Source organism: Mauremys reevesii, linkage group 23 (assembly GCF_016161935.1).
Source record: "Mauremys reevesii isolate NIE-2019 linkage group 23, ASM1616193v1, whole genome shotgun sequence".
NCBI lineage: Eukaryota > Metazoa > Chordata > Testudines > Geoemydidae > Mauremys > Mauremys reevesii.
The window spans coordinates 5,261,724-5,274,677 of record NC_052645.1 but is presented as its reverse complement, the minus strand read 5'-3'; the positions used below and the strand labels follow the sequence as shown (position 1 = coordinate 5,274,677).

The 12,954-nt window shown below is 48.0% G+C and overlaps 1 protein-coding gene across 4 annotated transcripts in view; it reads left to right on the top strand.

The window, feature by feature from the left end:
- HNRNPR (heterogeneous nuclear ribonucleoprotein R) overlaps positions 1-12,676 on the top strand; it is a 62,240-nt gene extending 49,564 nt beyond the window's left edge. For all 4 annotated transcript variants that reach the window (XM_039511615.1, XM_039511616.1, XM_039511618.1 and 1 more), the window contains 3 exons: positions 7,922-8,071; positions 11,099-11,220; positions 11,401-12,676. In XM_039511615.1, coding sequence (XP_039367549.1) covers positions 7,922-8,071; positions 11,099-11,220; positions 11,401-12,010 — 882 coding nt within the window. In that variant the 3' untranslated portion in view covers positions 12,011-12,676. The remainder of the gene's footprint in view (positions 1-7,921; positions 8,072-11,098; positions 11,221-11,400) is intronic.
- Positions 12,677-12,954: the final 278 nt, after the last annotated feature.

The following is a 12,954-nucleotide window of genomic DNA, read 5'->3' as shown; positions in this document are numbered from 1 at the left end:
TGCATTCTGTGATGATTTTATTTACACCTTGGTGGTGGCAGGTGTGCTGCCTCTGAATGATGTCACTGTTCAATTGGTTGAAGAATCTCTAAAAGTTAGATGGACTTACTTTTCTGTGAGTTGAGTGCACTTTCATCCAGTACTCCAGCCCCTCAAGTGAAAATAACTAGCACTAGAAATCAAACGTACCTGTCCGGTATGACAGTTCAGGGCACTTCTACTAGAGAGGCCATTCCCATTAGTGTAGAGTTAGATAGGAGGAAGATGAATCTACCCATTACTCATTGACCCCAAGGCATGTGGCTTATGTCAGCAGTACTCACTCACTCACTCTGAGGGCTGGATTGTCTGCTGCATCCAGTTTCCCTGGGCACACTGAGTATGAGGGAGATGTGATTGGACCACAGTTCTGAGAATCTCACTCCAGCCGTTCCCCCTCCATGTGTTGGAAGGAGCAAGCATAAGAGCCAGTTCTGTTCCATTGGTAATCCCTAGCAAGGGATTTGAGACAAGTTCTCCTTCGAGTGCTTGCTCATGTCCATTCCATTGTAGGTGTGTGTGCTCGCCACATACACCGGTGCCAGAAGTTTTTTCCCTCAGTGGTATCCGTAGGGGAACAGCTTTGGCGCCCTCTGAAGGCGCGTGCATATGCACCAGTATAAGGGGTGCCGCCAGCTCCCTCCACCCTCAGTTCCTCCTTACCGTCAGTGATGGTGCTGGAACATCTCCTTGCCTCGGCAAGCTTACCCTTTCAACCTTGCCTAGTTGTGAACTTTCTTTATATAGTTTAGTTTTATAGTTCCCTTAGTGTAGACTAGGTGTTAGTTTGTTAGTCCCGAATGGGACTTAACCCAGGGACGGGGCATGCCCTGGTCCCCGGGCTTCAAACCTTGTGACTGTTGCAAGAAACCTGTGCCAGTCAGTGATCCCCAGAGAAGCTGTTTGAAGTGCTTAGGGGAAACCCACGTTAGCCACAAGTATCGCATTTGCAAGAGCTTCTGATTGCGGACCAAAAAGAAGCAGGACATTCATCTCCGAGCGCTCCTTATAGAGTTGGCCTTTACACGGGTCTCAGAGCCAACCAGATCGGACTCTACTCCCAGCCCTGAGGCCTTGGAGCGGAGTGTGCCACTGGCACCATCCTCAGACCGGCACCGATTCCCCATCCCTGGTACCAGCTAAAAAGCAAGAGAGGCTGGGAGGGGACGTCACCTTATACACCATAAAGGGGAGGAGAGCAAAGATCCATGAGGGACAGCTCTTCCCCTCCAGATGGAGGTCAGGCTCCAACTTCGGAGCAGCAGAGGCACTCAGCACTTGATGGTGCTGTCCATGCTCAAGGCTTTTCAGGCCGCAAAGGACATTCTGTCCCTGTCGGTGCTGCCTATGCTGGTCGCAGAGGTGCTCCGTTCAAGGAGTAAACTTGCCTTGGGACCCTTTCAGTGGTCCCTATCAGTACAGCACTGCTCCTTACTGTAGGGGGTGCCCTGTCAACACTCACCTGAGCAGCGCCACCAGACACGGGTCAGCTTGCCTGCCAGAGTTCCCGGGGTCTGCCCCTGGACTCCAGGCAGCGTTCCTCAGGCTCAAGGCGGTGATAGCCAGTCGGCTAGCACAGACCCGCAGAGACGCGGTACCAGTCCCCAGAGCCCTGATGCTGGGAGTGCCCGAGCCAGTCTCCCAGCTCACAGCACTGCTCTGGAGAGTCGAGATGTTGGTCCCTGGAGCCCCGTCACTGATCGCTGGATTGCTGGTGCAGTTCACTGCAAGCACATCAACTGTCTCCAACACGTGGGTCTGCTCACTCACATTCCCGCTCAATGGAGCGGCATTGCTTGCTAAGTGTAAGGCATTGATCGCTGAGTACTATTGCTGATCTGCCGAATGCCGTCACTGGGATCATGGCACCGAGCGCCATCACCCTTGTACAGGTCCTCAGTGGAGGTCCAGGGCCAGAGTCGACGGGATAGGGATAGACAGGCAGCCTTCGCACCATCCTGGTTCCCCAGACATGTGTCCCCCCCCCTCCTTGGGCTCCGACAGCGAGGAGGAAATTATCCCCGCTCGCCAGGGTCACCCATCAGAGGCACTGGTATTCTCTGCTGGGCCACCAGTGGCAGCATAGGCCCCTGGCAACTCTGGAATCCCTGGGGATTTCCCCAACCATTGCAGGGTCATAGGTCGGCTTTGGTGGCATCTGACAAATGGTCAGCGACAGTCTCCCACCCACCCTCTGATTTGGACCCGGAGTCAGAGCGGTCTCCCCAGGATCAGCCAGTCTCTGCTGAGGCCCCCATGGCGGAGTTGCCTGTACCTGTTTCCTCATCATCTTTGCCTGATGATGCAATAGTGGGGGCCCTCTCACCCAGTTCCCCAGGACTAAGCAAAGGCTCACTAGTTGCTCCTGAAGAGGGTTGCCTCAAATCTGGGGCTGGAAGCCGAGGAGCTAGCAGAGCTCTTGGACTCCCTATTTGATGTATGGGGTGCTGCAGCCCCCGCCAGGGTGGCATTTACGGTGCACGAGGCCCTGTGGTAGACAACCTCCACCCACATCTTCAAGCGGGCAGAGCAAAAATTCTACGTCCCCTGCTTCAAGCTCACTGGTTGTGTCGGCAGCCAATGAGCATGACAGACAGGGTCAACCGAGATTGACGCCTAAGAACAAGGAGGCAAAGAGGTTCGATCTCTTTGGTAGAAAAATGTATTTTACATCCCAGTATCCAGCTGAGTGTGGTGAACAATCAGACCTTGCTTGGCCGTTATGACTTTAGTGTTTGGCAGTCCATGAAGGAACTCCTGGCTATCCTCGATGAAGGGAGGGCGATGGCCAGGGTAGCCCTCCAAGCGGCCCCAAATTCTGCGGCCTGAACCATGGCCTCAGCCATTTTGATGAGGCAGGCGTCCTGGTTACAGTCGTCGGGCCTTTCAACGGAGGTTCAACAGTCCATCCAGGACCTCCCATTCGATGGCCCGGCACTGTTTTCCGAGCAAACAGACAATAAATTGCACAGCCTGAAAGACTCGAGGGCTACCTTGTGCACCCTGGGCCTGAACGTACCGGGGCCGGTGAGGAAGTGATTTAAGCTGCCACAGACCAATTGGTTCAGGAGCCAACCCTGGTAAGAGCTCTTTGCAAAAAGGGAAAGGGCTACAAGTGCCGGGAAGGCCACCGTCTGGCATCCTCTGATCACTCAAGCTCCACCTGTAACCAACCGGGTGGGAAGCAGGCATTTTGAGGGTACACTCGAAGGTGACCTTCCAGTCTCTGTCCTGGATCCTGCTCCCCCTGTTTTCCAACTGCCTCTTCCCCTTCCTCCCTGCCTGGGCCTCTCTAACATCTGACTGGTGGGTCCTCAGCACAGTAGCAGGGGGATATACTCTCCAGTTTATCTTTCTCCTCCCCCGCCCCCGTCCTCCTTCAGGACTCTTCTCACGAGCATCTGCTTGCTCAGGAGGTACAGAGCCTTCTGGGAGTGGGAGACATGGAAAAAGTCCTGCTACATTTAAGGGGCAAGGGGTTTTACTCCTATTTTTTAATCCCAAAGGGGGTGTATGGCCCATCCTCAATCTGCAGACCCTCAAGAAGTGGAAGTTTCACATGGTCTCCTTGGCCTCCATCATTCCTTTCCTAGATCCGTGAGACTGGTATGCCGCCCTCGATTTGAAAGACATTTACTTTCACATGTCGGTATTCCATGATCAGATGGTTCCTACGTTTCGTATTTGGGACCGTCCACTACCAATTTTCAGTGCTCCCTTTTGGCCTAGAAACAGCACCAAGAATGTTTATGAAATGCATGTCGGTGGTGGTAGCCTACTTCAGGCGTCAGGGGTATCCAGATTTGCCCGTACCTGGTCCAGGTCCAGTGCAGTGTCGAGATGCTGCAAGCTGCTTGTCGAGCTGTGGGCCTGCTGATAAATGAACAAAAATCAAAATTAATCCCAGTCCAATGGATTGTTTATTGGGATGGTACTTGACTCTACCCAAGCCAGAGCATTTCTGCCAGAGGCCAGGTTCAAGGCAGTGTGACATCTAATTGCCAGCATCACCGCACATCTGCTCACCACGGCCTGGGTCTGTCTCAGACTATTGGGTCACATGGAAGCATGCACATATGTTGTCCGCCATGCGAGACTCAGGCAGTACCCCCTTCAGATGTGGCTAGCAGCAGTCTACTCTCTGGCCAGACATCACCTGGACAAAGGTCATCAGTCCCTCATAGAATATCAGGGTATGAAGGGACCTCAAGAGGTCATCTAGTCCAACCCCCTGCTCAAAGCAGGACCAATCCCCAACTAAATCGTCCCAGCCAGGGCTTTGCCAAGCTTGACCTTAAAAACCTCTAAGGAACGAGATTCCACCGCCTCCCTAGGTAACCCCTTCCAGTGCTTCACCACCCTCCTAGTGAAAAAGTTTTTCCTAATATCCAACCTAAACCTCCCCCACTGCAACTTGAGACCATTACTCCTTGTTCTGTCATCTGGTACCACAGAGACCAGTCTAGATTCATCCTCTTTGGAACCCCCTTTCAGGTAGTTGAAAGCAGCTATCAAATCCCCCCTCGTTCTTCTCTTCTGCAGACTAAACAATCCCAGTTCCCTCAGCCTCTCCTCATAAGTCATGTCATACCTCCGAGGGTACTTACCTCTCTGCAGTGGTGGACTGATCCGAGGTTGGTGTTGTAAGGAGTGCCGTACGAGAATCCACGACCCACGGTCTCCCTGATATCGGATGCATCTGACCTTGATTGGGGAGCACATCTTGGTACACTGCAGACTCAAGAGTTACGGTCTTGAGAGGTGCTTGCGTTACATATAAACATCAGGAAGCTCAGGGTCATCCATCTAGCCTACGGTGTTTTCCTTCCCCAGCTGTCCAATCGGGTAATGCAGGTCTTGATGAACAACATGACCTCAATGTTCTGTGTCAACAGGCAGGGGGGAGCGTGCACATCGGCTATCTGCCAGGGTGCCCTCAACCTGTGGGACTTCTGCATTCAGCATGTGATCCACGTGGAAGCCTCGTATCTCCCCAGTGTCCAAAACATGCTGACGATCACCTCAGCAGGTTCTTCTCTCACCATGAGTGGGCACTCCACTTGTAGGTCATCAGGGCGCTTTTCCAGAAGTGGGGGGCTCCCTCAGTGGACCTGTTTGCCACCAGACTGAACAGAAAGTGTCATCAGTTCTGCTCTCTCCAAGGCCTTGGCAGAGGCTCCCTTTCCGATGCCTTTCTTCTGTCATATTTGGGAGACCTGATGTATGCCTTCCTGCCAAATCCACTTATCAGCAAAGTCCTCTCAAAAACCAAGAGGGGCAAGGCACGAGTCGTCATGATCACCCTGGTGTGGCCTTGCCAGCTTTGGTTTGGCATGCTCACGGACCTCACTGTGGCAGCCCTGTGGCTACAGCCCAGCCACCTGGACCTACTCTCACAGAATAACAGCTCCTGAACCCAAACCTCACCTCTCTCCACCTCACAGCTTGGATGCTGCATGGCTGAATCCGGAGGAACAGGCCTGCTCCAGTCAGGTACAGCAGGTTCTCTTGGAAAGCAGAAAGCTCTCCACCAGAGCGACTTACCTGGCAAAGTGGAAGTGGTTTTTTCCTTCTGGGTGTCTGACTGCAACATCTCCCCTACCCAGTCGTCTGTGTACTCCATCCTGGATTACCTGCTTCACTTAAAGCACCAGGGCCTTGCCTTGCCTTCTCTTCGATCCAGGTGCACTTGGCAGCCATATCGGCCTTCCATCCTCATGTCCAGGATAAAGTGGTATTCTTGCATGAGATGTCAATCAGGTTCCTGAAGGGCCTTGAATGGCTTTTTCTGCCGATCTGGGATCCGGTTCCCCACTGGGACCTCAACCTTGTACTCTCCAGGCTCACGGGTTCCCTCTTTGAGCCCATGGCTTCTTGTTCCCTTTCCCATCTGTCGTGGGAGGTTGCATTCCTTGTAGCGATTACCTCGGCAAGGCATGTATCTGAGAGCAAAGCCCTCACTGTGGAGCCACCGCACACGGTATTCTCCAAAGACAAGATCTAGCTGCAGCCCCATCCAGCTTTCCTGCCTAAGATGGTGTCGCATTTCCATGTCAACCAGGATATCTTCCTCCCAGTGTTCTGTCCAAAGCCTCACTCTATCAATGAGGAGAGGTGGCTGCATGCTCTGGATGTCCAGCAGGCCCTGGCGTTCTATCTGGAGCATACCAAGCCCTACCGCAGATCAACCCAGCTCTTTATTGTTTCAGCTGACAAGACGAAGGGCCTTCCAGGGTCCTATCGGAGGATTTCGAATTGGATCATCACCTGCATCCATACTTGTAACGAGTTGGTGCAGGCTTTGCCTCCACTGATAGTGAAGGCTTAGTCGACTAGGGCTCAGGCGTCTTTGGCTGCCTTCCTGGCACATGTCCCTATCCAGGACATCTGCAGGGCCACAATGTGGTCTTCAGTATGCACATTCACAACACATTACGCTATCACTCAGCAGGCCAGAGATGACGCAGGCTTTGGCAGAGCTGTGTTGCAATCGGCACGTCCATGAACTCCTACCTGCCTCTAGTGGTACTGCTTGGGAGTCACCTACAATGGAATGGACATGAGCAAGCACTTGAAGAAAAAAAGACTGTTACCTTTCGTTACTGTTGTTCTTTGAGATGTGTTGCTCGTGTCCATTCCATGACCTGCCCTCCTTCCCAACTGTCTGAGTTTCCACCAAGAAGGAACTGAGGGTAGGGTGGGGGGAAGCCGGTGGTGCCCCTTATACTGGTGCATAGGCACACCACTTCAAAGGTTCCCCTACAGATACCACTGAGGGAAAAACTTCCGGCACTGATGTATGTGTATGTGGCGAGCGCGCACACATCTACGACGGAATGGACATGAGCAACACATCTTGAAAAAGTTACTTTTTTATAACTGTCTTTTCTCTTGCACCACCTTAGTGTCATTCAAAAAACAGAATAGAGTGAAGAATGTGCCCCCAGACTCTAGAGTTCCCAGTCAGAAACCCTGATGATCTTGCACATGACACTGGTTGCCAGCAACGTTCTCTCTAATTTTTTTTATCCGTGTGCGGAATGAATTTTGTTATGTGCATCAATATCAAGGTAATGTGTGGATGTGCGCCACCAGTGGAAACAAAAGACCAAGATATAATATATATTTTTAAAAAGTTACTATAGGGATAATTACTCCAGCCAGGACAGGTTAGGCATTTTAGAAGTCACTACACAAGGAATTACATTTTAAACATAAGAGAAATAAAGTTATGAAATGCATAGACCAGTCAAAAAACTAAAATAACAGCACTTTGAAAGAATAAAATTACAGAGAATATAGGTGCATTGCAGGAAGTACTAAGAAGTAACAATACAAGTATGTATTGGGAGGTGAGTGACAGAGACTGTGTGTGCGTGCACGCTGGCTGCTGGGGAAGTGTATGAGACTGTGCATTGTCTCTTTAAGCAGAGAGACACTCACAAGCAGCTCTGTCCCGCTCCTGAGCTGCCCTGTTCTTCTTCCCCTGCTCTGTGAAGATGGGGTACGTGGATGGGGGCCTCCTTCCCCCTCCCTTACCCCCCGCCATAGCAAGCAGGAGGGTCCCGGGAGCAGCTGTGTGGGGCTCGACTAATCAAGTGCCCAGTACTTGATTGACTCTCGAGCGGCTGTGCAGCTTAGAGGGAACACTGGTTCCCAGCAAGGAAAACAACTAAACTGAAAACCCCCAAAGGATATGACCTGCTTTCTTTTGGAAAACTCAGTGCCCATTTTCAGACTTAACTGAAATCTGTCATTAGGAAGTAGAGCATAGTGGAGGAATGGGTTTGTTTATTGGAAGTCAGCTAATACGATTGTTCCCTTGGATGTCTGTTTAGTTCTGGAATTACTTTCATCTTTGTCTGATACTTATCTTCACTAGGTGAAAGTTTTGTTTGTGAGAAACTTAGCCACTACAGTGACAGAAGAAATCCTCGAAAAATCCTTTTCAGAGTTTGGAAAGCTGGAAAGAGTGAAGAAATTAAAGGATTATGCTTTTGTTCACTTTGAGGATAGAGGGGCGGCAGTAAAGGTAGGACTGTGGTTTTCTTACCTTTTGGATGGCTAAACACTAACTCTAGCCTTTGGTGAAAAATATGTAGAAAGTGTATGTTGGTAAGATGTTTTTTTTTCCCCCTCAACTTCATGGTACATTGCAGTGTACATTTAATTCTATATAGTGTAGGATCTGTTTGATGTTGCTCCTGCAACAGGAAAACTCCAGTAATTTATACTAATCATTTCAGTAGCTAGAAAGGTTCAACAAGCATTGCTGTTGCAGAAATTCCTTTTTAAAAAGCATTTACTACTCCTGGAGGAATCTTGCACCAAAAAAAATTTTTTTTAATCTGCACACATTTTAAAATTCTGCATATTTTGTTTGTCAAAATAACAATAGAATCACTCCTGTTTAAATTATTTTGGTAATTTATTTCAAAATATCTGTCAACACATATGTCCATGATACAGATTTTGGGGGGGGAGAGATTCCCCCAGAAGTAGAGAGCGAAATCCTTATGATGACCCAGTTCCAGTTGGAGGACATCCCCTGATCCAAGACGCTTGCACGCCCTCCCTCCCAGAGCCCTTAGTCCCCTCAGCTATTTTACTGTCCCGCTGGGAGATGTGGTGTGGTGCGGCCCTGCCCGTCCTCACTCTTTGCCAGAGCCGGGTCTCCCAGTCTGTCTTCCATCCCTGAGCGGATGAGGATCAATCCAGGCAGCCAGAGCATGCAGAGCCTCCATCCCCATAGGGCTGGGTGCTCCACTCAGTGCAAGCTGGGCTCTGCAGAATACAATGGCCCCTAATGGCTGCCAGCAGCTCTGCAGCCCCAATTCTGTGAGGGGAAACAGGAAATAGTGCACAGAACATTAATTCTGTGCAAATTCTGTATTGCACAGGGATGCATAATTCCCCCAGCAATAATTTTCTGGCTCTTGTTGGCTGCATGCTCTCCCATTGACGGGAGGTCGAAAGAAGCTTACTCATTTAACCAGTTGAGCCCTTGCCCTGCTACCAGAGTCTGGAGCAGTGTGCATGGTGGCTGCAGATTCATTCTCTCATAAGTAGCTTTTGGCAACAGCCTGTTGAACGGGCACTCAACTTTTTACTATTGAACCAGTGCCTGGGGATGAGGATACAGCTTGTCTCCATCAAAGCGTAGCATTTCTCAAATGTGGCCATTGTGGCTGCATGCGGCCACCAGGAGGTTTTCCTGAGGCCACGACAGCCTACTGGGCACAGGTGTGGGAGGGGGCAAAGCAGCAGCTCCTCCCTGCAGCGCCTAGCGGGAGGGCTCTGGGAGAGGTCTTCAGCCCCCCCCCCCTCTTGATTTCAGCCAGAGGTGGGCTTCAGGCATGCGCAACCCCCTTTCCCCAGCCCGGCTTCAGCTGTGGGACTCTGCGGACAGGGCATCAGCAGGGCCAGTCCTACTGGGTTCCCTGGCCAAGAGGCAAGGAGTGGGCTGAGCCTGGGGTGTGAGGCTGTGGAAAGGAGCTCAGGACGATGGGGGGCAGGGAGGAATGGGGCCTGGAGGGGACAATGGGGCACCCAAGAGGGTGGAAGGAGGCAGCAGGAACCAGAGTTTGATGGGTTGAGAGGCAGCTGGGGCACTCTAAAATACAACTGTACATTATTTTTATTATTGACTCTGCAAAAAAAATCATAGAATCATAGAATATCAGGGTTGAAAGGGACCTCAGGAGGTCATCTAGTCCAACCCCCTGCTCAAAGCAGGACAAAATCCCCTACATAAATAAATTGCAATGATTTGGACATGTATATGTGCATATTTATTTGCTTTCTCTAAAGTTAATTAAATATTTTAGGAAAATTTGTCAGCGCTGTCAGCAGCAAGAGTTGGTGGCTGTACTGAGTCCACCAAAAATTTTGTTGTGAAAACACCTGTTTAGCTGTACCTTGTAGTTTATACGTTGAGAGAGTCAAGCAAAAGGGAGCTCTGTTTTATAGAAATTACTGCCCAAGAGAATTAGTGAAATGATATTAAATCAAGAATAAAATTTGAGCAATTGAGATCGGAAATAATTTAGTCAGATTTAAGGGTTTTTTTATACGTCTACTTCAGTTACTAAGATTTTCTTTCTCCAAAATGTTGGATTCCTCTTTCAAGTGAGGTTTGAGAGATCACAATAAACACTGTCCAAGATCCCCTCAAGTCCTGCCTTTCACAGGGATCCTTTTCCCACCTTCCAGCCAACCCTATGTGACTTCAGGAAGTTACAACTTGCTCACTTTTCTTTTTTGTTGTGGAGCATCCCTGGAGGATCCCATGAGCAGCATTTGCCTGGGGATCTCTTAGCAGAATGTCCTTCTGCTCCTCTTTTTACCATATACCTTTCAGAGAGAGGACCAGACTTTGAAATGTAGTCAGTGTGCACATGTGGTCTAGCTGAAGACTACTTTTTTGTGCACAAATGCCTGATATGCATGCAAATCAGGTTTTCATAGATGTTTGTGGGTTTTTTGGTGGGCATGCTGTTCATACCTGTAGTCAAGAACTTACTTCTGTGCATCTATCCAAAATATATGTTTCGTTTTTAAAGAAAGTAGGAGTATTGGCTCTATGCAGTGTACAGTTCAGTTGCTTCTTATTTTTTTAGTAAGTTCTAGACTTGGCAGAGATCAGATTTCTTATTGAGGGGCTCTTAAAAATTTTATTTTGTTTTTCACTTTATCATACAAAGACAAGGAGATCAAAACAAATGTTTCAGTTGTAATGATAGAAGGATTTAGAATGGAATTGACATGTCATCTTTATAGCTAGTGTAAAAATGGGAGTGTTGAAGGAAGTTTTTAACTTCCAGTGGCACAAGTAACCTAACAATTCATAACAGATGCAGAAGTTAAAATTTGGGGGTGAAAAGTCTGTTAATTTGTTCAGCGTATCCTACAATGTGAAATCCCTGAAAGGATTGATTATATTTTCCCTTCAATTTCAACTGCATCTTTTTTGGTGAACCAGTGAACATTTTTAGAAAGGCTTAAAAATTTTCTGATGTTTGGAAGTAAACTTAAATGTGTTTTTCTGACTTTCATGCAGGCCATGAATGAAATGAATGGAAAAGAGATAGAGGGGGAAGAAATTGAAATAGTGTTAGCTAAACCACCAGATAAGAAAAGGAAAGAACGCCAGGCTGCCAGACAAGCCTCCAGAAGCACTGCGTAAGTCTTCACTTCTGCAGTATTGTAATGTACAAATAGCAGAACTTCATGCTGCTACAGAACGTAAGCTAACAGAGGCAGTCCTTCCCCAGCCCATGTATTGTTAAATTTAAGCAGAAAGTAATGGTGGTTTAGGAGACTCTTACAAGACAAATTAATGCATGTTTCTTTTTTTATTAGGTATGAAGACTATTATTACTACCCTCCACCTCGTATGCCACCTCCTATTAGAGGCAGAGGTCGTGGAGGGAGAGGTGGATATGGCTATCCCCCAGATTACTATGGCTATGAAGATTATTATGATGATTATTATGGTTACGACTATCATGACTACCGTGGTGGCTATGAAGATCCCTATTATGGCTATGATGATGGCTATGCTATAAGAGGAAGAGGAGGAGGAAGGGGTGGGAGAGGTGCTCCACCACCACCTAGGGGGCGGGGAGCACCACCACCAAGAGGTAGAGCTGGCTATTCACAGAGGGGGGCACCCATGGGACCACCAAGAGGAGCCAGGGGTGGGAGAGGGGGTCCTGCACAGCAGCAGAGAGGACGTGGTGCTCGTGGAGCCAGGGGCAACCGTGGGGGCAACGTAGGAGGCAAGAGAAAGGCAGATGGGTACAACCAACCTGATTCCAAGCGCCGCCAGACCAACAACCAGCAGAACTGGGGCTCCCAACCCATCGCTCAGCAGCCGCTCCAGCAAGGTGGTGACTATGCCGGTAACTATGGTTACAATAATGACAACCAGGAATTTTATCAGGATACTTATGGGCAACAGTGGAAGTAGACAAGTGAGGAGGGCTTGAGAATGATATTGGCAACATAGAATTGGCTATAGCGCTACATCCTTTTAAAAAAAAAAAAAAATTGGCTTAATGTTTCATCTTTCAGTAGCAATTGGCTGCCATTTGTATTGGGCTGAAATCACTCTATTGTGTATATATTCGAGTCTTTTATTTTCCTTTTTCATAAACGCACTTGGACATTATTGGGCTTGCAGAATTCCCAAACTCCATTTGGGGTTTCAGTGCTTTTATTGTTTTAGGTTTCATTTTAGCAGTTTAAAAGCAGGATGGGCACACTGTTCAATCATGATTTTGCAGAACCTCTGGTTTTGGACAGTTTCCTTTTTTGGATTTTGGGTAGACTACATAGGAGTATGCTGTACATAAAAGTAAAAGCTAGTGCTTTGTCTTAGTAGTTTTAAGAAATTAAAACAAAAAAATTAAGATTTCTTGTATTGAAAATAACATGATTGTATGTTTTGCATTCCTAGAAGTAGGTTAACTGTGTTTTTAAATTGTTATTACTTCACACCTTTTTGAAAATCTGCCCTACAAAATTTGTTTGGCTTAAACGTCAAAGCCGTGGCAATTTGTTCCTTGATGTGATTGTATTTCCAATTTCTTGTTCATGTAAGATTTCAATAAAACTCAAAAATCTATTCAAAACATTACCTATTTCAAATTCAATTGTGTCCTAAAACATTATTTCATTGGTAATTCTTGGAAGAAACATTGTTTTCAAAGTATAACTGCCTATGTGAGTGATCAAATTCATTCAAATTTCTTGTGCTTTCCAACATGTAGCATTGTGGACATCAGACTGAAAGCTAGGCGAAATTACAAATAGTCTAAAGGGGGCACTGTTATTTAATTGGTGTTCTATAACCTAATCACATCTAGTTCTGATACTTACTGCTTTGTTTTTTAAAAGGGTTCAAATGCATCT